We start from the raw sequence: 25,180 nt of genomic DNA, 5'->3' as shown, positions 1-25,180 counted from the left end.
ATATACATCTGAATTCACATCTCGGCGGGCGCTAACTGTAGAAACAGGCATTGGCTTTGTTCACTACTTTGTATTCACTTCTAGCTTCCTCAGTCCATGTCGTTACACATCCTCGACGGAATGTTCTGCCGCTCTTTGGCAGAAGCAAGTACAGATATCGAATACATCGATTTCGAATAAAGTCATGTGACCTTCCGCGATCGAGGAGCTTTTGCAGATTGGGGAAGTGTGTGTTATTTTCTGTGGATGGCGTAAATATGGTGCCCGTCTTTCTTGTGTGTAGGGACGTTCTTGAGACTGAATCGATCAATGCCGGGTAGAGATGATTGCAAATGGACACACGTGGATGACTAGTGCCATTGCTGAGGTTGATACGCGGGATTCAAGCCAATGTCTAGAGGTACGGCACCCCTCGAATAGGGACATATCTTGCTGAGGGCACAACCATTTAACACACATATCATGAACAAGTAAGACGCGGACTCAAACTCTTGAACAATCGGAAACTGCATTTATCAAGAAGACTACATACCGTAGGCGCACGTTCCTTACCGCCCAGCTCTAAGAGGAAGCGCAAACCCACCTACGCCATCATGTCCTTCCTATACCCGCCGCTGATCATGTCGTCAATCGTAGGAAGTGTAGAAAGAAAACGAACGCCTTGCTTTTACTGTCGTACTCTACTGCCTGTCCCTCAAATGACGAGGGACGTACTTGCCACCCGCCGGTGCTTGCGCAGGAGGCCTAGACTCACGCTCGCCGTCACCTTCACGAGCTGGTGCACTGCTGCGGGCACCAGGGGCGACATAGCCGCCGGCGTTGGCAGGCAATGCCTTCCTGTCCGAGCCCCATCGGTCTCCGCGAGCAGCCTCAAATCGGCCACCAGTAACAGGAGACTCGGTGCGCTCAGGACGCTCGGCACGGGCAGGAGGCGCGCGACCGCTGCCGCTAGCCTCACGCTCGCGCCATCCACCTCCAGGAGCGCCTCCTTGGCGGAGTGCCGGTGGGACGTACCCGCCCCTCTTGGGGGCTTCGGTCTCAGGAGTTGGTGAAGCAGCTGCCGGTGCGGGTGCTGGAGATGAGCTGGCAGGGGGAGGAGCTTGTCCCGCCGCTTTCATGGCCTCACGCTCTCGCCAGCTGGGCTTGCCGCCAGGAAGGGCAATCTTTGGTGGGCCAGAAGCCGAAGAAGACTCCGCAGCTGGCTCACGAGAGAAGGTTCGGTCCGGAACAGCACGGGCGGCACCGGCACCAGCTTTCCGCTTGGCCATGGCCTCTTCCTCGCGCTGAGCTTGAAGACGGGCTTGCTCCATAGCGGCACTGCAAATTGTTAGTGTATGGTTGCGGAGATCCAAGGGTACTACTGACGCTCGCTCTTCCTCCCTCTGTGCCTTGATCTCTGCCAATCTCGCACGCTTCTCCTCGTCAGCTTTGGCCTTGGCCTCGGCTTCCTCCCGCTCGCGCTCTTCCTCCTCTCGCTGGCGACGTTCGGCCTCCTCGCGTTCCTTCTTCTCCCTAGCGATACGCTCCTTGACCTCCTTGACACGTGCGGCCTTCTTGCTCTCGAGCTCCTTTTGTGCAATCTTCTGTCGCTTCTCGAATTCAGCCTTGCGTTGTTCCTTGACGGTCTTGACGAAGGTCTGGTATGGGGAAACCAGCCTTGACAGACGATGCTTGAGTTCGACGTCCGCCTTGTGCCTCTCTTCTGACTCCTTCAGTTCCTCAGCCTTGGCCTTCTCGTATGCTGCAAGATCTTCTTCCTGCTGCTTCTCGTAGTCAGTCTTGAGATGCTTAATCTCTTCCTTGCGGTAGGCTCGCTCCAAATGATCGATACGCTTGCCGGCAATACGGAGTTGCTCGCCGAGCTGGCTCTTCTCCCTCTCGAGAGCTTGAAGCTTCAAGAAGCGGATTCTCTGGGAATCGAGATCATCAAGATCTTCAGGAAGCTCGATGTCGACCTTGGTAGTCGCTTTGAGCTCTTTGATTTGCTTCTCCATCTCCTCACGTTGGATGCGCTTCTGTTCAGCCTTGATGCGCTGTTCAGCACGTTGCTTCTGCTCTTCGGCCAGGCGTCGAGCTTCCTCATCCTTGATCTGCTGTTGGCGAATAAGCCTCTTGGTCTGCTCTTCATTCTCCTTGGCCTGTTGAGCCTTGAGCGCAGCCTCCTTCTTTTGGGAGATGATGTCGCGGCGGGTGAGTATCTCTTGGTGCTCCTTCTCGGCGCCTTCCTTGGCTCGTGCAAGAGCGGCTTCCTTGTTGCGTTGCCGTTCCGAGTTGAACGAAGGATCGACATATTGGCAAGTGACAAAGAGTGATTTAGCGAGACGAGTGAGCTGAGATCGGACAATCTCAGCTGGGGTGCTTTGCAGACGCTGTACAGAGCGAGACTCAGTTTCGGCTGATCCAGCACCTGAACCGGGGTGCATAGCCTTAGCAGAGGAGAAGACATCAGAATCGAAGGTGAGCACACCAGTGGCATGGTCGGTGCGGATGGCAAGGTCACCCTTCTTGCATCCGTTCATGATGAACTTCTCAATGGTACCAGCGCTGACGTGGAATGGCTCGGGGAACTGGGCGAGGCCAAGCACGAACTTGATCTCAACGGAGTCGTAGACTTGGGACAGTTGCTGGAACAGGCGGGTAAGGATGACCTGCTGGAGCGGGCCGACGTACTTCTCCATACCCTCATCAGCACCAATCTGCGACAAAATTGGGGAGATTTTCTTGCAAATGGAGAGGGGATGAAAATCGACCTCGAGGATGTTGTAAAGATCGCGAATTTCAGGGCGGGCGCGCTTGAGCAGACCTTTGCTGAGAGCGTCCTTGAAGAGAATAGCACGGGTGGGAGCCTGAGACATGCCGAGTAAGTTGGTGAGGCGCGAGTTCTTGTTCTTCCTCGCCTCGTCAACATCAACGAGAGCACCGCGGGAGCGGGAAGTGCTGATGACAGGGATAGCGAGAGCAGAGAGGAGGACAAATGAAGCAGCCTTGGTCATGTCGGCTTCCGTTACAGCAGGATTGTCCTTCTTGGGGCTCTGGCCAGATGCAACAGCCGCAGCGGACTGGCGAAGGAGGTTGTAGTATCGGCTGTAAGCGGCAGCGTGGAAAAGGTAGTTCTCGCTGACCAAGAAGATGCGGGTGAGCTTCTCGAAGTAGTTGGCCATCATGATGTTCTTGGCTGGGCGCTTGCTCAAGCTGAGCAGTGTGTGGATGTCCTCGACGCTGCGGAAAGCCTCCTGCCACAGCTCAAGCTCAACGGCTACGTTCAGCTGCTGGAAACGGGTGTCTAGGTGGCGCTGTAGGGTGTCCGGATCAGACAGGTTGATGGCGTGCATCTGGGAGGAGAACTTGGCGGCATTCTGCAAATGGTTGCGGAGCAGCTCACAGAGACGACGGAACTCGGTCTTGCGGGCGTACTTGGAGCAGAACTGGAAGGCCTGGTGGGCGGTCGACTGGTACATGAGCTCGAGACGGGCGTTGTTTTTGAAGATGTCCAGAACGGTTCGGTAGGTCTCCCACAGGAACTTGAGCCATGGTGTTACAATGGCACGGTCGGTGCGGTCGCGCGATTGCTCTCCGGAGACGGTGGAGAGGAGGATCGACTCGGGAGTCTCGGTGGCCTCTAGATCGTCGACATTCTTGTCGTCAGAGGGTTCGAGCGAGGACTGAACCTCGTCTGCCTTGGCCTGGGCCTCGGTAACCTTTTGCTCGGCGAGTTCGATGAAGCGCTTGAAGACAGTCTATGGCGGGTTAGTGCCAGGCGACGGTAATTTCTGGGTCGGGTGTCCTACCTCGATGGTGCCAACGTTGGTGTTCTGGGCGGTGTTCTTGTACTGGTAGAGACCGTCTTTGGCCAGCTTGCCCTTGCGCAGGTCGACACAGAGCTCGACAAAGAGGATCATGACAGGCTCGAGCGAGGCAATGGGGCTGTTGCGGGTGCGCTTCGAGGTGACATGTTCGTGGAGTAGCTGGAGGGCAGCCTGTTGCTGCTCGACTCCGATGAGTTCTTGGGCACGTTTCCTGGAGCGTGTCAGTGGTGGTGCGGCCTAGAGGGCTTGTTCGAGGCGGGGCGCACAGTGTGTTCTCCGGCTTGGAGTGCGGTGGAGGCGCCATGCTGGGCAAGTTGAGGTCGCGGATCCAACTGCACGAGTCGGATGGGCTTTATAGCAGGCAGGCGACGCAGCGAAAGGCTTGGGGTTGAGATATGGGTGGGCGGGTCTCACACGGCGACGGAGTCAGGCCTGCAAAATGGTTGTGGTAGGCCTTAGTAAGCGAGCGGGCGAGGTATTCCCAGGCGCCGGTCGGTTCGCGCCCGACTCCCCGCAGATGCACGCGGCTGCAAGACGTCGGAGGCGCGCTTGGGTGTCTGAGTGAATCACGGCTATGATGCGGTCGCAGGCAGTCACTCTGTCCCATGGAACGCGCACCTTGAGTCACGGGATTCCTCTTGCGTCGACGACACGATGGCGAGAGATTGGCTGCGGCGGCGGGCGAGGACAAAGCGCTCGTTAAACCCAATATGGCGCTATACCGCAAGCGTTGGGGCCCGACGAACAGACCCATCAAGGGGAGGGCCCTCATCTTCCAACCACCTCTCCTGGTTCCCGTGCTTCACCTGTCGCCCATCTCAGCAACTCGTCGTCAACGCCCTCGCAGCAGCCTTGCTCTCGCGCTGATACTCGGCGGCAGGCTCACCCGGCTGGCCGTCCTTCGCTCCTTACTCTCCCTTCACCCAGCTCACCCTATCCACGCCGCACGCCCGACACGCACAAGTCACGTCGCACCACGACGCACCCCCATAATACCATCAACCCCAACGCCCCTCGCACCCCCATAATACTCACACGCGCACCATGCCCGTCATGATGGCTCAAGCACCCTACGAGATACGGACGGGCGGCGACGGCAAGAGCAAGAAGCAGAGCATGGCCGAGCTCAAGCTGCGACGTCTGACCGAACTCAACCAGCGCCTGCGCGAGGACCTCGAGCGCCGCAGGATACCCGTATCGGAAGCCGCGTTAGAGTAGGTTTAGGACCAAGTCGCCGTGCCTCGACGAACAAGACGGCTAACAGGCACCTATAGTCTCATTGCATTCACGGATAAAGAACCAAAGGACTGGATGGTCCCGTCACGATGGGGAACGGTCAGTACTCGCGCGCAAGCTGCCCCGCTCACTTTCCTAACGTATGCGCAGATTGACAAGCGCGACGACCCCTACGCGCCACAACAGAGCAACGGCTGCTGCATCGTAATGTAAACGACGAAGAAGATGCAGGTGGTCATGTCCTTTACCGGCGTTCTGCGGGGCCCTTTTACGGCAGAGCCTGTTTTCTTTTACCCTTTAGGAGGAAGTTGATTAATACCCAAGGACCCGGAGTGGCCCAGTCTCGCGCAGTCGTCCTGGGAGCGAGGCCACCAGACGGGCCATGTACTTTTCAGCAATGTGTAAATTACTCGGATGCGGAGCTCGCTGCAGTTGATGTTTGCAGCGCAGCGGGGATTTCTGCATTTTCTTTTGGTCGGTCACGGCGGCTTTTTAGGTTCTACAATCACGAGACAAAAGCACTCTCATAATTCAGTGTCGTCGTCTTTGACATTGCCACGCGTGACAAGTGCTTGCCATAGCCTCGACATGTCGCCGTAGGAACGAGGCCATCTGGACAGGCGGGAACTTGCTGGAAGGGGTAGGTGGCTACATGCTAGGGCAAACGAGATTAACAAGGCGCATCGACATGGCGCGCTCCACCGGCAAACAACCGTAGTCAGTCGCGCTACAGCCCAATCAGCCTGCCGTAAAACAAACATGGCTTCGCCCAACCAGACGCCTTCACGTGCAGCTGCAGGACGAGGCAGCCCGAGTCTGCCGTTCGCTCGACCAGCTGGCTGGCGCCGCCATGTCCAAGCCAAGTACAGTACTTTGTATGCACGGGCATGGGACGCAAGTCATCAAGGAACGAATGCAAAGGGCAGCTGTCCTCGCCTATGCCTCCCCCGGTGGAGTGCGGGACCGCACTATTGGCCGACTAGTCTTGTAATGCATCGCTCAGCTTCGCAGACCCTGAACCGCGGCCCAGCAGTCGGATCAAGTGAATGACGAGGGCATTGCGCAGCCGCTGTTCTCTTGTTTGTGTAGTATGCATCCCACGCGCGCGAGTCAAGTCATCTGTGAGCCTCTGGTCAAGACCATGCACCCAACTCGAGGAGCGGGTGAAGGCTGAACGTCATGTGGGCTAGTCGCCGGGTGCTGGCACGCCACCTGATAATAGGCTGAGGACGCGAGGCCAGGTTTTGCAAGCCGCAGTGGGCTATAACCCGCGCTGCATTCGACGTACGCGGGCGAACTGCCCCCAGTCTTATCAAATCACCGTGGGGGCCTACCACCCGGCCTCTTCTCGTGCAGTGCCTCGTCCTGACCCCGACGACACTCTCTTCAGTATCCGCTGGAGAGAGCGCCGCCAGAGTCGCAGCCCGCTGCACCCTCGCCAAACGCGAATCTGAGCCGACGCACATGCGAAGCAGACGCAGCAACCCGGTCCCAATCCCGCGCTGCCCCACCCGCCCATCTTCGCAACGCCAATTTTCTCTCCCCTCCGCCCAGGGTCCCGCGCCGACGATATGAACAGCTCGACTGCGCAGTCGTGGAGTGCTGCCGAGCACTTCCAGATGGACCCGCCCGCTGAAGACTTTGCCGGCGCTGAATTCATCGACTTCGACAACCTTGACCTGCACTTCAACATTGATGGCTACAATCACCAAGGACCCGCCTCTACTGGGAACCAACTCGCCGATCTGACCGAGTCGCTCAATGTCCACCATCTCCAGGGCCAGTTTCCCCCGCAACTTCCCCACGACCACCAACATGGCCCCAACGCCAGACAGCAGGCCCAGAATCTGCCTGGCCATGGCTTGTCCCAGCCAGCCAGCTCTTTCTTCGACTATGGCATGGCCCAGTACAGCCAGGCTGGCACCCCGTCTTTCACCCAGGCCCAGGACCACATCTACCGCCCACACCAGGGTGTTCCGCCCACGCCAAACAGCATAGAGATGCATGGCGACCCCCATCGCTATCTCCAACAATCAGACCACCACCAGTCGCTGTTCGACCAGAGATACCATATGCGCAAGGACGATGCGGTATGTTGCACTCGGACACTACCACAGAATCCCACTGACCCATATAGACATTTACCCCACTAGTTTCGCCTGCAGTGACGCCCCACGATGCGCGCTTCCAGATTCCCGACTTCACAATGCCCGGGGCCTACTTCAGCCCTCTCACATCTCCTGCCTTGAATGCCCAGAGCCAACAGCATGCGCACCACCAGTCCCAGCACACAACATCCGGGAGCTCGACAGGCCACTCGCCCATCGATGTGGATATGGATATGCTGGGAGAACCTGCCCTGGTGCCACAGGAACAAGGACGCAGGAGTCTACGGAGTACCAACAAAAGGACTGCGCCGCGCACAAACGGCAATGGCCGCATACGCCAGTCTCCTATTGTTAAGCCTAACAGGCGGAAAGCAACCGTGTCCTCCCTCATTCCACCCAAGGAGGTGACCGAACTCATGCAGGATGCGCGATTGACACGCCCGTCTACCAACGGTCTGGATGTCCCAAGGACTCGTGAAAGCTCAGAAACCGATTCTATATCTCCTGAGCCTATGCTGTCGGAGATGCGACCGCCGCCGAAGCCTACTTCTTCAACGGCTTCCCCTGCCATGATGGCCCAGCGCAGCAGCCAGAACGGCACTCCGGCCACTCCTGCATCTCTCATGCGGATACAACCCTCGCCCGATGTCAGTGGCTCCCAAGAAGTACCACCAATGCTGGAAGATCTCACCCTACCAGAAGCATCACTAGACCGACCAGGGCTATCCAGGATCGATACAGCAATCCGGAATGGGGATGGTGACACGTCTCGTATGTCTGCGCGGAAGACACCCAAGTTGAATCCTCTGAGCACGCCAGGCGCCTCCATGTCAGCCAGACCTAGTCCGATGCTGGACGCCATGTCTACCCCGACAAGTCCAGCCTTCTCCATAACCAATGGCAAGAAAGACCCAAAACTGGCGCGCAATCCCAAGAAGAGAAACAGCGTTAGCTCGAGTCTTGTCAGCCCTGCTCTGAGGCCCAAGATCTCACCAAGCATAAAACCCTTACTACCTGACGGCGGAAGTGGTAAGTACCCCTTAGTATCTGACTTGTGGTCAAATCTAACTTGCAGCAGGGGTAACCGACAACACCCACGCCCTTCTCCTAGCATCCAAATCAAACTACCAGAACATACTTGATGGCACTACCGTCCCCGGAGTCGTCTACCCCACATCACTTTCCACTAACCTCACTTCAAAACGCACATCTCACAAGATCGCCGAGCAGGGCCGCCGGAATCGCATAAATATGGCCCTCCAAGAAATGCAGGCTCTTCTCCCCTCACCACAGCTTGGTGCTATTCCAGACGCCAAAAGCCCCGAGACGAACGCCCAAAACTCCAACAATTCCAAAGCAGCAAAGGTTGAAAGCGCCATCGAATACATCAAGCAGCTGAAACAGGAGGTATCGGAGCGGGACGACTTGATCATCCGAAAGGACCAAGAGATGGATGCACTGAGGAAAGAGCTCGCTACGCTGAAGAGGAAAGGATCAGATGTTTTGACTCCCGAGGCAGCAGCCCAGCTCAAAGCTGAACCCTCTTCCAGCCCGAACACTGAGAACGAGACTTGACGATGCACGGTGATGATATGAGTTATCCAACTACCTGATATTGTTCGGCTGAGCATCTGGCAACGTCCGCACGCTACGTACGCATCCTGCTTTCTGCGCTGCATCAGAAACGACGTGGTCGCCACAAAGCAACGTTGGTTCGGCGTTGCCATGCTGTCTTGACTGTGTCCAGCAACAGTCGAGACAGGGCCCTTGAACCACCTTACCACACATGCTACATAGATTTGGTGGTTATCGGATTCGCTTTGAACTCAAGGGAGAACGTCTAGTCTGGACAAGACTGCGTTTGTGACTTGTTCACTTGTTAATACCCAAGATCCATACCTTGTGTGTTTTTGTTATGGCATGCAAATGTTTGTTTAAAAGCAGATAGGATTGTTAGCATACTAATTTACGTGAAAGCATCATGTATTGGTACAATCAGATGTATCAAATATTTGAACCCAATCAGTATGTGTTGTGTACCATGCAAGAAGAAAAAAACATCAATGCTTCAAGTCTTTCCAACCTCAACGCCCTGCTGTATGGCTGCCACAGCTATGCAAAAGGCCAAATAATACCCTATGTAGTCCCTTAACACTTTATGCAGATGAAAACCGTCCCGCAAGAAACTCCGGTGTAATGCAATGTCATGAGCAGATCATAGCAGTAGCCCGGGAAAACGCCTCGCTTCATGCTCTAGAACAGAAAGGTGAAAGTAGCGTAAAGTCCAACAACGTAAGAGACAAAAAGCGAAAGTGAGAAAAGGAGATGAAGGAAACGAAGGTGTCCTGGCCCATTAAGGGACATGAATATAGAATAAAAGTAGCATGATGCTTATGTACTTACACCTTTCGCGCGCCAAAGAGACTCAAGTTGATTGCAGTCTCATTTCCATTCGGGTTGCCAGAAGATTCGGCTAGAATCTCCCACCTAGGCTGTACAAAAGCATAGTGGCGTATCTCCCGGTCTTGCCTTATCTGCAGCTTGCCCGGCGCCTGCGCGCTCATCTGGCCCTGGCTACTAGATTGGCCCTGACCCGCTGCAGGAGTAGGACGCTGCGAGTAGACGGGCGATGGCTGCATGGCGCGCTGTTGCATTTGCTGCATCTGTTGTATTTGCGACATTTGCTGCAGTGGAGAGGGCGAGGCCTGGCCTGACGGGGTTCGTTGGAGTTGTGCGGGCAGCATCTTGTTCTGCGGATGCTGGTGATACTGCTGCTGCGCACGTATCTGTTGTGCTTGTTGTGCCGCTTGCATTTGCTGCTGTCTTTGCTGCTGTTGTTGTTGTTGCTGTTGCTGTTGCTGTTGCTGTTGCTGTTGCTGTTGTTGTAGGAAATAGCGTTGTTGCGGTGTTGCAGAGCCACTAGCAGGTACATGCGGGCTCTGGTACGGTGATGGCTGATTCTGAAGGGGTGTTGGTGTCGGTGGTTGCGACGACGCCTGGACCAGAGGGGTGTTAACGGGTTTGGCCAGGACAAGCCAACCGTCGACGGGAGCTGTTACTCCCAGAATGAAGACACAACGCGCATCGCTTGCAAGCCTTGCTCCTTCCAATCGAGTAACGTGGAACCGAACGTCATCCGTTATGTAATCGGACAAGAATACCGTGACATCAAAGACATGTTCGGTAATCGTAGGATATAGTTCCAAAGATGGATGCATGAGCAAGGCAGCCATGGCACTCATCAAAGCGGTCTGATGTGGATGTGTAGCCTCAGCCAACATGTCCGGTGCATGATATACTACCAGACGAAGTAGGGCGTTCAACCAAGCATACAACTCTGGAACAGAGAGTCTGTTGTCTTCAAGAGCTTGACTTATGCCTTTAAACCTCTCGACCAAGGCGTGGAGAAGCGCAATCTGTTCCGTGGATGCCGCACGCTTATTGGAAGTCAGATCGATAACTGTGAGATATTTCTGTACCACTGCGGGCGAGACCTTCTCTGGTTCATCTGCTTTGACGGTGGATGTCATACACAAGAAGCTAGAGGCATTCAAGATCTCGCGTTCAGCGTGCTGTCGTATCTGGTCGGTGAGAGCAACGTCCAAGCTCGCAAGTAGCCCTAGTCCTGAAGGTTGATCCTCTTCCACTGCTTTCTTGATGGCACTCAAAAGAGAAGCAGAAAGTACCTCACCGGTGCCTCCCAGCGCGGCTGCACTAGATGAGAACAGCTGCTCGATAGCCGCTTGGCAGATTGGTAAGGACAACTCGCTAGTAAGTGCAAAGACTGCAAGTACCTGCTGTTCAGGGCTCTTGTCGGGCAGCCGTAAGTGGCCTTTGGGGTCAAGTAGGCTGTCCAACGACGGCTTGAGCAAATGACTCGAAGCATCCTTATTCAACTTTGACAAGCATCCTGGATCGCCAGCAATGCGATTTTTCAGAACATGCAGCATGGGCTTACTGCGTAGGAACTCTGAGAGTTGTTCCTGAGCCCTCTGAGAAGTAATGGCTGAAGCAAGCCTAATCACCTCACTAACACATTGCGTAAAGCGGCCTTCAGTTTCCAAGCAAAGCTTTCGCTGCTCCAAGCGGTATCGATATGCATCTTGCGGCGAACAAGACTGAACTAGAGCGTCAGACGGCAGAGTAATCATCATGCCTTTGAGAGCAGTTTGGAGGCCACCTTCAGAAGGATTGGTCTTGAATTTTGCGATGCAAGTTCTGAGGGAATCAAGGAAGGACGCCAAAGGAATACAGCCTGAACCAACAAGTGTAGGCAAGGCTACTCGCAGGGTGTCAGTCCTTTGAGCCATTAAGCTCAAAACCAGCCATTCATTCACGACCATGTCGAAGGTCGGCTCATCGAAGCAGCGCAGCCGATGGAACCATGCATGGTGGTTGTTCAAGTGGAAAGAGCCCTTGGCTAGATGTTCCTCTAGGTTGCTGACGATCTTCCTCAGTACTCGACCCATCATCTGTTGATCCATGCTGGTACCGCTCGAAAGTATGCGTTCAATTTCGTCATCGGAGGACGATCCTGTTTGCATGACCTCACCCATATTGTCGGAGGCTGGTGAACAGGCTACAAGTGAGTTTCTTTGGTTCAGTTGGCTCAAATCATAGTTGAGGAGCTGAGGGAGTTGGCCATCAGCTTGTGCTGTACGAGCTAGACTGGCAAGACTAAGCAGTAATTCGCGATCCGGGAGTCGGATAGTTCGTATGGCGGCATATCTTGTCGCAATTCTAGCAAACAGTGGGTCAAAGGCACCTATTGCACGAAAGGCTCTGGTGTGGTAATTGATCGTGTCCGCAGCAGAGGCAAGAACACTGGAATCCAAGGATGTAGTTGCGACGCCGACAATGTCCGCAAGGATAGCAAGGTCTCCGAATCGCTCAAGGTACGATCTTACAGTGTGGAAGTCCCAGGGCGTTAGAAGGGAGACCGCGGCGGTTTCTTCGACTGAGGAGTCCTTTGTGGGTATGCTGTGTAATGTAAGCGCAGCCATGGTTAATTTACGACAATACTTACTGCGCGCTAACCTCGGCATACTGAGCGACGTGTCGACGTAGCCAAATACCCAGTTCCAGTTTGATCGTCGAACTGAGCTTATCTAGCTCTTCGTCGTTCAGCTTAGCTGTGGTGCTGTAGATGCCAAACAAGGTAGGTAAGGTTTGAGATATCATGTGCTCAGCGTAGCCAAGAGCTCGTTGTTCCAATTCGGCGGAGTGCAAGGTTCCACGGAGGAGTGTGCTCCGCAATGTACGGATTTGGTCCGGTAGCCCACTGAGGGGTATCTCGGTGATCAAACGCAGCGGCCAGGACTGCGGCTATCGAATAGTTAGAACCAACAGATTGAACTCGTGAAGTATGACTTACTGAAGACAGATCTGTATTGTGACCTGTAGACCCCGTCGCAATAAGCCACTGGAGATAGCGCCCAGTAGCGAAAGTCTTTGAACGGACCAGTTCAGCAACGATTTTGAAAAGTATATCTGAATCGCCAGTAGCAACCCACGTCATGTCACGGAGGTGCGAAACTATGCCGTCATACACGTCCGCACCAAGATGGTTCCATCTACGGAGTAATCGCGTCGCCAGATAGATCCTGTGTGCTCCTGCTCGGTAACAAGTACATGCCCACTGGAGGAGAACACCGATCAAGCGTGGAGCGTCGGCGATTATCTCCATACAGTCACAGGACAAGTCCTCAATACGCACTGGCTTGCTGTAGTCTACCGAATCCAGTACCCGATAGACGCGGCCAGCGGGTGTCTGTGAGGCCGAAGTAATTTTCTTTGGCGATCGCAGGAGCCTAGTGTTCCTCAGCTCGAGCCTCCGGATCGCTTGCATGACATGTGCATGATTTTTCCTCTCAGCGAGGTTCCGCAAGAGGGGACAATATCTGGCCCACGCAGTCGGAAGCAGCAGGCAAGCAGGTCGTGTGGCGAGCAAGCGTATAACGGTGTTTTCAAGGTATTGCAAAACGGCGATATAAGGTCGCAGATCCTCAAGTCGATAGATCTTGTCGAGCTGGGTGAGCAATGACTCGGCGAGACGCTTGCCGCGGCGTCGACAGCAGGTTACAGCGGTCCAATAGTGTGATATGGAAACGACCAGCAACCAGATAAATAGGCGTTCTGAGGGACAGGTGTCGAGGCCATTGACTATCCAATCGAGAAAGTGGTCGTCGTCGAGCAGGTGCTCTTTGTAGAGATGGGTCGCAAGCTGGAGGGCGTAGGTGATGCGGGGTTTCCAATCACCCTGGCCAATGCTGCTGATGACGCCGTCTATGAATTGCTCGACAGAACTGGTCCAGCCTCTGCCCCATGTCACGGTACCGGCCTGGCCCTTTCTTTTGTGCGCACGCAACTCGTTGATACCCACGCACTTGGCCAGCCACAGGGCTCTCGGCAGAGGAATGTTCTTGTTCAGACATTGTTCCAGCAGCACTTTGCCAGTGAGGCCGTGGGGTATGGTGCGGCTGAGGCGGCGAAGGCCAATGGTTGGGTTGGCCAAGTCGTGCAGCCACTGCTCGCGGGTCGAGTCTCGCAGGGTCAATCGCGGCGGGGGCTTGAAGGTGTTTGGAGTTTGGAGGCGGCCTGTCTGCTGTCGCTTCTCCAGCACGGCGACGAACAGGGTCGAGAGGGTGCTGAGGCCCGACTTGTTCTTGAGGTTGTTGATGAGCGAGGGGCGTGCGGTGTTGGACTCGTTCATGATCTGGGGCTTGTTGCTGACGCCTGCCTTGACTAGCGGCTCGGACAGGTTGTCCTCGGGGTTGTTGCCGGTCCATGGAAACAGATCGGCAGCCTTCCCACCGGGAAAATGGACGGGTGGAACGACGACTTCGGGCCCACCGGGTTTGGGCGCATCTTTGACTCCGGTGCCGCCGGGCAGTATGCGACGCTGGTGCGAAGCGTCTCTCAGGTGCAGGGAGCCCGGGCGTGGGGGCTGGGGCAGGTTGGCGGCCGGCTGGTAGGGAAAGGAGTGCAGGGGCAGGTCGGTGCCGTGGGTCGGGATGGTGGTGTAGAAGAGCGGCGGGCGGCCTCGCGGGGGCAGCCTCGCGGCATCGTGGAGGGCAGCGTGAGCAGGCGGACGGTCGTCCTCTAGGGCCGGATCGATGCAGTCCGGGTGAAGGAGGTTGTGGGCGGGCTTCGAGGGCCGGCGCTGCACCTGGGACCGAGGAGGCAGGGCGCTGCCACGATTCTGTAGAGATTCGTGAATCCCCGGGCCAGGTCGAGAAGTCATCGCACACTCAGCGGCTTCATCGTTGTATCAGGCGCATGCAGTGGGTGGGCCAAGGGAGCGAGCGACGAGGGCTGCGAGGTCAGGAGCCGCGTGCTTGGGGCGGCGGCATGTGCGAGCAACACAGGCGGGCAGCAAAAGAGCGACGGCGGTGCGGCTTGGATGGGGCTGATGGGCGGAGTGAGGCGTGTCGAGGGAGCGACGGTTGACGTGATGTCTGAGGTTATCTTGGATTGCGAACAGCGGAGTCGATCACCCGGTAATACGATAGAGCGAGCAGGGATCCACACTACGACGCACTACGACGGGGGCCAGCGCCATGCCGGCCCAGCAACCTTGGAAGACAGACAGCCGCCGCTCACGCCGCCCAGTCCGAGTGCTGCACCCTATCCTCCACCACCCATCTCCACCCGCCCACACACCTGCCCTACACCTGCCCTACACCTGACCGCCAGCTCCACGATGGCCTCCAGAAAAGACATGCGCCGCGCCGACCTGAGTACGTGATGCCGCACCGCGCCCCCATAGGGGTTCAACGGCTCGATCCGTCCATCCCAACGCCATTGATCACGTGTCTAACGCACCTCCTCCTGCAGTCGTGCCCTATGCCGAGCCAGAGAAGGGCAAGGATGACAACGACATGTCGAGCACGCTCTCGAGCACACTGCCCATGGCTGCTGTAAGTGCTGCTCTCTCGATCCCATGTTGCACCGCTGATATCGTCTCCCAGATCTTCACGCGGAACAAGTAGGCGACACCTAGATGCGTGCAAAACCCATGACTGACATCACGCGTGCTGCACAGGATGATCGGCTGGTAGGCTTCCCCGTCTTGTGCCACGTTCCCCAATTGACTCGATGCAGGGTTGCTGTAGTATTCGCTATCCAGTCGTGGCTTGCTGAGACCCCCGAGCAGAAGAAGACGTCGACTACGCCCGCCTACTTCCAGGTTGGCATGTCTGGTGTGTGCCGACTCCTATTGTACGTGCTCCCACAGCTAACCAAATCACAGCCATGTCGCTCCTCGTTGTAAGTTTTCGGCCCCTGGCTCCGACGGATCCCGTGTTGATGCTGTACCACAGACCTACTCGTCCATATTCCTCCCCCCACCACCTATCAGGCCGGGCCAAGCATCTGGCACGGAGGCGTTTGCTGCTGCGCCGCCGTCGTAGGTCGCCGTAGGAGAGGTTGGCGCGTAGCCGGTACTCAGGTAGCAACGGTACCGTGTAATAGTATAATTCGACGTCCTCACCGAGCAAGCGACAATACATGTCAACTAGCTCGTAATATACCTATCTCACTTGCACGCCCCATGTGTCCCATGCCACCCTCGTCTTGTCTCATTCGCACCTCCAGCTCGCATGCGGTACCGATCAGCCCTGAACGGCAAGCATCACCCTTTTGGCGCGCACAGACCACGGCGGGGCTCGCCTTCCTCTCCCGCCGCATTCCCCACCTCTTTCTCTCAGCCTGCTCGACGCTACAAACCTTGGAACTCTCACTTGCACCCTCCCGACTTGTCACCACCCCCAAACCACCCCAACTCCACTCCCAGCCCAACCAAGTCAGCCGCCTGTTGCCCAGAGCATCCATACCCAACAACCCCCCACCTACACGCGCGCTCACCGACTGTCGTATGTCCATCGAGAACCTCAAGACCTTCGGTAAGTCGTGACCCTCGAGGCGCATGCAAGGCAACCACTGACAAGATATCCATAGACCCGTTCGCGGAAGCGGATGAAGATACCGGCCAGGTCAAGCAGACTCAGCAGGACTACATTCATATTCGTATCCAACGTACGTCCCTCACCGCCCGTGCCCACTGATGCAAAGTCCTCACCACGCACCCAACCCATTCGCACACCTCACTCCTGCCCATGACGGCCCGCATCTGCCATACGCTATTCTTTAGCCGCATCAGGCTAACACAACATTAGAGCGCAATGGCCGCAAGACCTTGACGACTGTCCAAGGTCTCCCCAAGAAATTTGACCAGAAGAAGATCCTCAAGGTGATCAAAAAGAAGTTTGCCTGCAATGGCACCATTGTGAGCGACGCCGAGATGGGCGAAGTCGTCCAACTCCAGGGCGATCAGCGCAAAGACGTCCAGGACTTCTTGACCGACAAGAAGGAGGGACTTGGTCTTGATGCGAAGACGATCAAGGTGAGTCACAGCCCAGCACGATTTAGCACCGAGCCTTAGACTAATCAGAAATCAGGTCCACGGTTTCTAGTCGTCCATGACTACTACCTTGTGCCTCCTCAATATGCCAGCTTCCTTCATCTGTGGCACGGCTAAAGCGGCACAGCTTTTTGTAAGCTTGCGTCATACGCCTCTACACCAGCATGAAGAGAGGGGCGGAGTACGAGGTTGATTCGAGCATATGCGGCAGTGGAATGCTGGGCGCCGAATTAATGCGCGTACCTGGATTATCGTTATTGCTACTGGCACGAGCTCAAATGACATGACTATCTTCATCTACAAAGTCCACTTTTTTTCATGTAGCATGCTCCACGTGATGTCTGATTCAGAGTAAAGCGCATATCTGCAGCTTCAGAGCTAAGTTTTCAGGTCATACATGGCTACGTCTGAAGTTTCTAGGGCACAATTACATGCCCTCATAATGTCCATCACATGTACAAATATGGTTACAAAGTGTTCATCCCCCCAGCTACCAACACTACACAGCACCACCAGCCTGTACGTTCAACATCTGCGACCAATACAGCTCTTCTCTCGCAAGCACACTCGGCGTGGACGCCTCGGTGAAGCCCCAGACTTTCCAGTCCTCCTCCGTACCCTTGATAACCCTCTTCTGCAACACTAGATACTCGACTACAGTCTTCTTGACCCCATTATCGATGAACGGCTCGTCGCTCTTAGCGACCGGCTTCTCCATCTCCCCTACATGCTCGGATTTTTGCCTCTGTTGACGTGCCTTTTCCGCTCGTTGGCGCGCGGCATCTGGGACCCAGGGTAGCCGAGCTGCAGCACGTATGGAAGACTTGGAAAATTTGGGTAATGTCGGCGTAGACCGTTCGACGGATTGAACGGATACGAGGCGTACAACGACTTGTCTGTACGCTGTGTCTGGTGTTTGCTCGCCTAAGGGCGAGGCGCGGTGGCTCATTACGCGCGCGGATTTGAACTCGTGCAGGTTCCATTCCAGGGTCATTTGGCCGCGGGCGGCGATTCGTTGCTTGAGTTTCTTTACGAGGGGTGGTAGGCATACTTGCTTGAGGGGCGTTATGTTGCCTCTGTTGGTTTGTTCGTGTTAGTTAGTGTGTTTGCAAAGTATGTCATATGGACATTATCGAGAGACGTACGAGGCGAAGCTTCTGTAGATGTGCTGGTAGTATCTCTTGGCCAGGACTTTGTATTGTGTGTTATTGAAGGGTTCGACGGGTAGATATTTTGTCCAGCCGGACTTCTGGATGCAATCGCGGTAGTAGTATCGTCTAAGGGTTCATGTTAGTCATGTACGCTTTTCAATTTCAACCTCGAATGTGTTGTCCTTGTTCTTCTTCTACTTCTCCCCTCATGACCCAGGCCTGGTCCCGCCCTGAAGAAAGTCCAACTTACGAGTAGAGGCCTGTTGCCTTGTGCTTGACAATCTCCCAGTAATATCTCAGAACCCCTGCGAGGCCGGGCGATTGTTTATACACGTCCAAGAATGGCGCCCTCACGATAGTATTTTGCAGCAAACCAATGTCCTCCGCCATGGCATCTGTATTGGTTTGCGCTTGCTCAAAATTGACACTTGGTGAGGGCGAAATCTGTGATCGGGCTGCAGCTATGGATTGCGCTTTATCATGTCCGAGTCGCCTGTGCTTTGCTGGGCGGGACGGGGTGCTGGAGAGGGCGCGGTGGGAGGATGGTTGGGTTATGGTGGGTTGGGCGGCGCGCAGGAGGGTTTGGTGGCGGAGGAAGAGACATTGTCGTTGCAGCGCCGGTATCCGTATGCTCCGGAGTGGTATTTGCGAGGACATTGTGGGCGGGTGGCTTATGCTCGGGGCGAGCGTTGGGCGTTCGCGATGAGGATGCTTAATATGTCAAAGTCGATCAATGTTCGGGCGGGAAGTTCGCGCTAGTGATGTACATGTACGATTGGTCGCACTGTGCCCTGCTGAACTTGCACGCTCACAAGCAAGTTACAAATCGCAAGGACCAATGCAGAGAGTACCGGTTGCTTTTCTGGTCAGGAGTATTGTTGAAGTACACCTGGTCAGGTGGAATCCGGCTTCCGGTCTGTATGCGCAAATCTCATGTCGTCATATATTCTTCCACCTTTCTAACATTATACAAGTACATGCTCGGCAGGAGCAGAGTGGTGATACAAGACGCCGTGTATGCGTCGCAAAATCCCAACTTTTCATAACGCCGTTTGTATGCATCCGTTCTATACATGTTCATACCTCTATACCGGCGTTGGCAATCACATGTTACTGCTCTCTCCGAGGAATTTGAGCACACCTTCATAGGTTCCAAACATGATGGCGGCACTAGGTACCACACGGAACATGTGAGGAACCAGACCGCCGTAGAGTGCTGCCATGCCCTCTTCCTTCCATATCAGTCGAAAACACTGAACGAGGCCAGTATACTTCTGTCGGCCATCCTCCATTGGTGCTTGCCGCAGGCGCGTTCGCACAACCTCATGGGGATATGTGATAAGCGCTGCGACAAATTTGGCAGATCCAGCGGCAGTCAGCTTGCCAGTCCATGCTACAGTCTGGTCCCACACAGTTGGCGGTCTGCCACTAGCAATGACGCGCTCTTCTCTCCGTGCCAATGACAGCTTCATTTGCTCGTATAACATCCATTGTAATGTGCTCTCGGTGACACCCAGGTAGCTTGCAGTCAATCCGCGGTATAAGCCCCGGACACCCTCCTTCCGTATGGTCTGCATGGTGCAGTCGAATGCGTTCTTGTATTGCCGCCCACGGCCATTCGAGTGTGTGTTTTTGTCCAGTTGCAGTCGTGTCTTGACCAGCCAGATGGGATTCGTAGCGGTTCCAGTCACGATTCCAGCTGCTGCTGCACTACACAGATGTACCCATGCTGCCTCTTGACCATTGTTGAAATGTGTGCTGATCAGACGCTTGCCGTTTCCGTATGCAAAGAAGTTGATTGCGCGTGCGGGAACTACTCCGATGAGATTTGGTCCCAGTCCTTTGAAGAGTGCTCGCCACCCCTCTGCCTTTGGGACCTGCCATAGTATCTCTCCAGTTTCTCGGATGTGCAATAGAGAGCTGCGGCCGAAGGACATGGTCTCGATTGGGGGCAGGCCGCGGGCGGTGCGCATTGCGGCAAGATGCTGCTGGTAGAAGGTGGATTGCAGCCGAGTCTTGAGGACATCGAGCGGGGCTGTCAAGGTTGCTGAGGCCATGCCGCCCAGGCTGTGACAACGTCAGTCCTCAAGGTGTGGTCCAGAGTGAACTGTAGTCTTACCCGCCGGCGACAAAATGCGCCCACGACTTTCCAGACTTGACATCTTGCTTGGCTACCGGTGTCCCATCTGGCCGTTTCGGAGGGGTGACTTCTCCCAGCTCTCGCGACGAAGGGGGCAGTGGTTGCAGCGGCTGGGTTGTGTCGTCTCGAATGCCTCGAGGTCTGGAGGCTTCTTGCAGTGGCATCGAGGCAGAGAAGGCGCGTGGCGATTGGTGGCGGCGTGGGTTGAGGAAGGCGCACGCAAAGTCAAGGGTCGGGGGTTCGGGGCGTCGGCTGCTACGGTGTCATGAGGGGAAGTCGTCGCGCCGGGCAGTGAAGGGTGGCGGCATGTGTTTGCACATGCAGCGGTCCCCAGATTTTTGGAATGGTCATCCAAAGCGGCTAGCGGCTGGCGAGAGTACCGCGGCGTCATTCACATCCATGGACTGCAAGTGCACACAACTCACGCAGCCATGCGACCAACATCGGCGTGCCTCGCGCCTGGCTTCGTCAAGCGGAGCCTGGACGAGTTCAAGCGCCTCTCCAACTTCGGTGAGCTCTGCCGTTGCCTGTGTGCATGCGCCGCCACTGACACGCGCAGCACTCAAGCTCGAGGGCCTGCGCTCCCCGTCCAAGCCCTTTCCGCTTATGCACTTCGACCACGCTGAAGATCTGGACCGATGCAAGCGCATGAGCGACAAAGACATCGGCGGCTTCTCCACCGTCAACTTCGACCACCGTCCTGCCACCCCGACCGAACCCCCCCACGTCCGCTTCCATGGCACCATATCCACACAACTGCCACACAACCAGCCACACATTCAAAGGACAGGCTATGCCGGATGGAGGACACTTGATCGAGGCTCCACCATCTTCGGCAAGTCCCTGTGGGACGTGAGCATGTACAACTTCCTCGCAATCCAGTTCAAGTCGGACGGTCGCAAGTACTTTGTCAACGTGCAGACCGAGTCGATTGTTCCTACAGACATCCACCAGCACCTGCTGCACTCCAAGACACCGGGCGAGTGGGAGACCATCCTAATCAGGTGGAACGAGTTCGTGCGGACAAACCATGGGCAGGTCGTAGAACCACAGAGGGAAATGTTGACGCAGAAGGTGAGGACGGTGGGCATATCCTTGATAGACCGCATACCAGGGCCCTACGATCTGAGCGTTAGTAAGATTTGGGCAACAAATGCGACAAACGAGGACGAATTTCTGAACAGCGCTCCTGTGCCGCGTTTGCAGTCAAGTGCAAACGATCTCAAGAAGGTCGCAAGGAAAGACTCTGGATTTGGCGATGCGTCGCGGGAGACAGCTACATAGATGTAGATATTCACATCCATTCCAAACTACGAAATCTTGTTTCAAGTTGTGAAATGAAGTCTGTACCGCCAGATCGCCGGCAGATTGATGGCTTGGTAACCTAGACACAAATCGGGTGGTGATTGGCGCAGTCTTTTGGGCGCATGACTTCGCGACAAGTATTCCAAGGTTGTACGCGCTACGCGCTACGCGCCGCCTCGGTTGTTCATTCCCTCCCACGACCTCCAGCAAACACCGCGTCCTGGACGTCGCAGCCTTGCCAGATAGTCAGCAATCGCCTAACTGGATACAATGCACATATTGCGCGAAGTCGCACGACAAGGGTTTTTCTGTTGGCGATAATCGCCAACGCTGACACCGTCAACGCCCAGCGCTGTGTTCTGCTACGAGCATCAACCCACCACACAAACATGGCCACACCGCGCTACCTCACAGCGCAAAAGATCAGCCTTCTTGTCTTGACCCGTCTTTACTGCACTTCAAGTCTTCCCTATTCTGCTACGATACCTGTACTTTCCTTCATCTTGGCAAACAATCTTCCCTCGGCACCGTCCAGCGCTCGGCCACAGCGCTCTAACATCTCCAGTCAACAAGACACATCTTTCTCGATCGAAGCCTTTGAAGATGTACTTTCAGAACACCCCTCTAACATGCCGGGCCGAACTCTCCTCGATCTCTTCCTCAAACACATGTGGGAAATGAACTCTTTCGATGCGCTGCACTCTCTCTTCGACAGTATCCTAGATCTGATTACCCCTCCGCCACACGGTACACAAGATCAAGAATCACCAGATCGGATCCATCTTTCCAAGACATCACCACTTGGAGTATTTGTTCGCAGAGCGCACCTAGAATTCACAAGGCTGCAATTCGACGATTCGATGAAACTTTGGTCTTCATTCATCAGGTACAGAGCCCCAACAGCTCAATGGTCAAAGAGATTGGCTGGCTTGGCATCAAGTGGTGTGGACATGGTTGTATCCGAGATGGGTATGAGAGCTGGCGACGACATGTACGAGATCGCGTACGGGAATCTACAGGAAGATCAAGAGGAAGGAGCGGGCATGAGTTTGAACGATCTGGATCGAATCTTGGATTTCCAACTCGATAGGCTTCAGAAGTTCGGAGACCGTGTTCCGGGCGATATGAAGAGTCAACTTCGCAGTATGGTCAATTCGTCAGGCATTGTACATCGGCAAGCGCATCTCGTACAATTCTTCGATGCCTGGAAAGCCGGAGACTACACATCTGCTTTTGACAATCTACATCGCTACTACGATTACGCTATGCAGACTCGCGAAAAGATCCATTACCAGTATGCTTTACTGCATATGGCTATCCTTCAGGCCGACTTCGGCTGCTTTGGCGAAGCGATAGCTGCTATCAACGAGACGATTGCAACAGCCCGGGAGAACCAGGACATGACTTGTCTGAGCTTCAGTCTCAGCTGGCTGAATCATATGGCGAAAGCATACCCCAAGCAGATGAGGGGTGCCGGCTACATGAGCATGCTCGGGACTGAGAGGGATGCGTTGGCCTTTTTGAAAGCGAAATCCAAGGAAGCCAAGATGTACAACCTGCTCTGCGCAAGCTTACTCAATGAGGCAAAGCTCTCTCTAACGACGGTACGTAGTTCATCGTCGCGTTGATAGACTATCAGGACTAACATACACATAGGGCGACTCTATTCCCCGGGTATTAGAACATATTTATCAGTCCTCACATCTCAACATCAAAGAGAACGTCAACAGTTACGGTAGTCAAATGCTTCTCACAGGGACGTTCTATCAGCGACTTGGCATCCCACATCTAGCCAACATTCATTGCGAGCTTCTTCTCGACTGCTATCCGCATTCCTGTCCGATTGAGGAACGTCTCCGTGCGATCGCTCGCAGAGCTTTCGTTACAAGCCAGAGCGGCCGCTACGGCGAGGCTATCACGATGCTAGAAGCTGTGGACTCCTCGGTGTACAAATCGCTCAAGTTTTACCAATTTTTGATACTTTGCATTGGCCTCATCAAGCTCAGGAGGGCCATTCGAAGGTACCATTTTACCCGCACCTGCCTAAGTTCAAGTCATTCATGCTGACCAGTGTAGATCCGACTGGTCAACGTCAACTCATTTGCTCGAAACTCTTAAACCGACAGCCTCGCCTTCTACCCCACCTCTCGATCCGGAACTCTCTTTCCTTCAACACGAGACGTACATTGAGTACCTCATCTTCACATCGCAGTTTCCTCTCGCCTATCAATGCATTTCATCACTAGCAAAATCTCTCAAAGAAGATAATGCAGACATCCAGCAGCGTGTCTCAGTACTGCTAATGCAGGCAGAGTTATGGAGGAAAGCAGGTAAACCGGAGAGGGGCTTCAGCGTTGCGTTGCGGGCGGCAAGTGTGAGTTTCAGGACGCGGCTTGCAAGTTCCTTATGGTCTGCAGTGGGTTGCCTGGGTGCGATACTGAATACTCTGGGGGAATGTAGAGAAGCGAGGAGATTAGTCGAGGCCGTGTTGCCGCAGGTACGTTCCTTTACTATTCTTCCTCGCTACGGAGTCGCTCACGCTGATGTCTGGACCAGGCTCTGGAAGGCGCGGATACCATGCTTATAGGCACTCTGTACTCGCACCTAGCAGACTCGTATATGGGTCTCGCCAATCCCACCGCCATGACAGTCTCGACGTCGAACGCTGTCTCCCAACCCCCCTCAACACCGAGAGCAGGCGAGCCGACATCAAATCGTTCCCGTATCGCGAACATCGCCAAAGCGGAACTATACGTCGACCGAGCGAGGGAATGCTTCGGAAAAGCGGCGTATCTAGACGGAGAGTGCGAGCAGCTGATGAAGAAGGCGATTATTGCGAAACTGAGAGGTGATGAAAAGGTTGCAGAAGAATGGGCTATGAGACATAACAGTGTTTGGGATGAAGGCTATGGATCACAAGATATTTGAGGCTGCTATCAGATATCAGATATCACAGGGCAAGGTGCAGACGCAAAGGAAATGTATTGTTGGGCGACTCCATCTTGCTTTCGCTCGTCGTACTATGTACACATTCAACCCCACACTTGATGCAAATGCTGGCCAGGATGATTCTTGAAATCCAAGCTTGGGAGCGTACTGTGCCATCGCTTACTCATCCTTCTTGTGGTAGTTGACCTTGTCGTTCCAGAAGAGGGTCTGTCATCAAATCAGAATACTAGCCCATCACGTCGTCATAGAAATCTTACCTTGTCACCATCTCCCCAGAAGTAGTTCTTGGTACGGATGTTCTGATACGCGTACTCGGGCCTCTCGGAGCGGGGGTTCTCGTGTTCCTCGTGGGCTACGTGCTCCCAGTGAGCATCCCACCTGACCTTGGCGTTGACACTGGCGACGATGATGCAGGGGACGGCAACGCTATCACAAGATTAGCCTATTTTCTTTCTTCATCAAGGACCCTTTCAATATGATGAATCAATACCACCATCCTCTCGTCTGTGCCCTTGCTCCACACACTTCCCTCTACCCCGTACAGCCTCCTCCACCTCCGGAACGGCCCCAAGTATATAGGTACTTACTACAGCGACAGCTTGCGCCAGAATTCGCCAGACTCAGCAGCGTGCTGAGCAATGTGGGCACGCTCGCGGTTGAACTCATTGTCCTCGGTTCCGGCAAATTGCTTGGGGCTCTCGGAGCTGTAGTTGCGGCGGCCGGCGCGGGCAGGGGCGCGGGCGAGTGCCTGACGAGGCGCAGCGCGGGCGAAGGATCGGGCGGCGAACATGGCGACGTTTGTTCGGCGTGATAGAGCGGAGATGGGGTGCAATTGGCGTTGGCGTTGGCGTGAGGTGTGACGACGGGAGCTCGAATTGACGAAAGAGAGGCTTGGCGGATGGGCTGATGCGGAGTTTCCCGCTTGCTCCTAGCGTGGCCGCGCTCGGCTGCCGGTAATGTGACGTCGTGTCTGGCGCGTGAAGTCGCGTGTTACCGTGTCTTGCATGTTCCCGTGAAATACAGAATGGATGAGATGACGACGTGACGATAGTCTTGGTTCGCGC

At 55.1% G+C, this 25,180-nt stretch overlaps 10 protein-coding genes across 10 annotated transcripts; 5 read left to right on the top strand and 5 right to left on the bottom strand.

Moving 5' to 3' along the window:
* Nucleotides 1–680: 680 nt before the first annotated feature.
* On the bottom strand, nt 681–4,110 carry TIF32 (eukaryotic translation initiation factor 3 subunit A; the record flags this gene model as incomplete). The annotated part of the gene is made up of 4 exons (XM_049339586.1): nt 681–1,317; nt 1,366–3,737; nt 3,789–4,017; nt 4,073–4,110. The coding sequence occupies 4 exons, from the start codon at nt 4,108–4,110 to the stop codon at nt 681–683; spliced, it is 3,276 nt and encodes a 1,091-aa protein (XP_049203543.1).
* A 740-nt stretch (nt 4,111–4,850) lies between these two features.
* On the top strand, nt 4,851–8,725 carry J4E93_001635 (uncharacterized protein; the record flags this gene model as incomplete). The annotated part of the gene is made up of 6 exons (XM_049339585.1): nt 4,851–5,020; nt 5,081–5,141; nt 5,193–5,246; nt 6,518–7,132; nt 7,180–8,179; nt 8,229–8,725. 6 exons carry the CDS (start codon nt 4,851–4,853, stop codon nt 8,723–8,725), a joined length of 2,397 nt encoding a protein of 798 aa, XP_049203542.1.
* An 824-nt stretch (nt 8,726–9,549) lies between these two features.
* Nucleotides 9,550–14,413, bottom strand: J4E93_001634 (uncharacterized protein; the record flags this gene model as incomplete). The annotated part of the gene is made up of 4 exons (XM_049339584.1): nt 9,550–12,130; nt 12,177–12,475; nt 12,525–14,251; nt 14,401–14,413. 4 exons carry the CDS (start codon nt 14,411–14,413, stop codon nt 9,550–9,552), a joined length of 4,620 nt encoding a protein of 1,539 aa, XP_049203541.1.
* A 439-nt stretch (nt 14,414–14,852) lies between these two features.
* Nucleotides 14,853–15,141, top strand: J4E93_001633 (uncharacterized protein; the record flags this gene model as incomplete). The annotated part of the gene is made up of 2 exons (XM_049339583.1): nt 14,853–14,889; nt 14,987–15,141. The coding sequence occupies 2 exons, from the start codon at nt 14,853–14,855 to the stop codon at nt 15,139–15,141; spliced, it is 192 nt and encodes a 63-aa protein (XP_049203540.1).
* Nucleotides 15,142–16,025: 884 nt separating this feature from the next.
* SUI1_2 (Eukaryotic translation initiation factor eIF-1) lies at nt 16,026–16,623 on the top strand (the record flags this gene model as incomplete). Its single annotated transcript, XM_049339582.1, has 4 exons — nt 16,026–16,053; nt 16,109–16,186; nt 16,327–16,553; nt 16,609–16,623. 4 exons carry the CDS (start codon nt 16,026–16,028, stop codon nt 16,621–16,623), a joined length of 348 nt encoding a protein of 115 aa, XP_049203539.1.
* A 447-nt stretch (nt 16,624–17,070) lies between these two features.
* On the bottom strand, nt 17,071–18,379 carry J4E93_001631 (uncharacterized protein; the record flags this gene model as incomplete). Its single annotated transcript, XM_049339581.1, has 3 exons — nt 17,071–17,647; nt 17,717–17,848; nt 17,973–18,379. The coding sequence occupies 3 exons, from the start codon at nt 18,377–18,379 to the stop codon at nt 17,071–17,073; spliced, it is 1,116 nt and encodes a 371-aa protein (XP_049203538.1).
* Nucleotides 18,380–18,825: 446 nt separating this feature from the next.
* Nucleotides 18,826–20,026, bottom strand: J4E93_001630 (uncharacterized protein; the record flags this gene model as incomplete). The annotated part of the gene is made up of 2 exons (XM_049339580.1): nt 18,826–19,789; nt 19,842–20,026. 2 exons carry the CDS (start codon nt 20,024–20,026, stop codon nt 18,826–18,828), a joined length of 1,149 nt encoding a protein of 382 aa, XP_049203537.1.
* A 267-nt stretch (nt 20,027–20,293) lies between these two features.
* J4E93_001629 (uncharacterized protein) lies at nt 20,294–21,146 on the top strand (the record flags this gene model as incomplete). The annotated part of the gene is made up of 2 exons (XM_049339579.1): nt 20,294–20,372; nt 20,422–21,146. The coding sequence occupies 2 exons, from the start codon at nt 20,294–20,296 to the stop codon at nt 21,144–21,146; spliced, it is 804 nt and encodes a 267-aa protein (XP_049203536.1).
* Nucleotides 21,147–21,556: 410 nt separating this feature from the next.
* On the top strand, nt 21,557–24,095 carry J4E93_001628 (uncharacterized protein; the record flags this gene model as incomplete). The annotated part of the gene is made up of 4 exons (XM_049339578.1): nt 21,557–22,771; nt 22,824–23,188; nt 23,244–23,664; nt 23,724–24,095. The coding sequence occupies 4 exons, from the start codon at nt 21,557–21,559 to the stop codon at nt 24,093–24,095; spliced, it is 2,373 nt and encodes a 790-aa protein (XP_049203535.1).
* Nucleotides 24,096–24,275: 180 nt separating this feature from the next.
* On the bottom strand, nt 24,276–24,906 carry J4E93_001627 (uncharacterized protein; the record flags this gene model as incomplete). Its single annotated transcript, XM_049339577.1, has 3 exons — nt 24,276–24,323; nt 24,374–24,542; nt 24,704–24,906. 3 exons carry the CDS (start codon nt 24,904–24,906, stop codon nt 24,276–24,278), a joined length of 420 nt encoding a protein of 139 aa, XP_049203534.1.
* Nucleotides 24,907–25,180: the final 274 nt, after the last annotated feature.

Source organism: Alternaria ventricosa, assembly GCF_023758065.1.
Source record: "Alternaria ventricosa strain BMP 2768 chromosome Unknown scaffold_2, whole genome shotgun sequence".
In the NCBI taxonomy this organism is placed as follows: Eukaryota; Fungi; Ascomycota; class Dothideomycetes; order Pleosporales; family Pleosporaceae; genus Alternaria; species Alternaria ventricosa.
The sequence above is the reverse complement of the archived record's forward strand: the minus strand, read 5'-3'. Positions and strand labels throughout refer to the sequence as shown.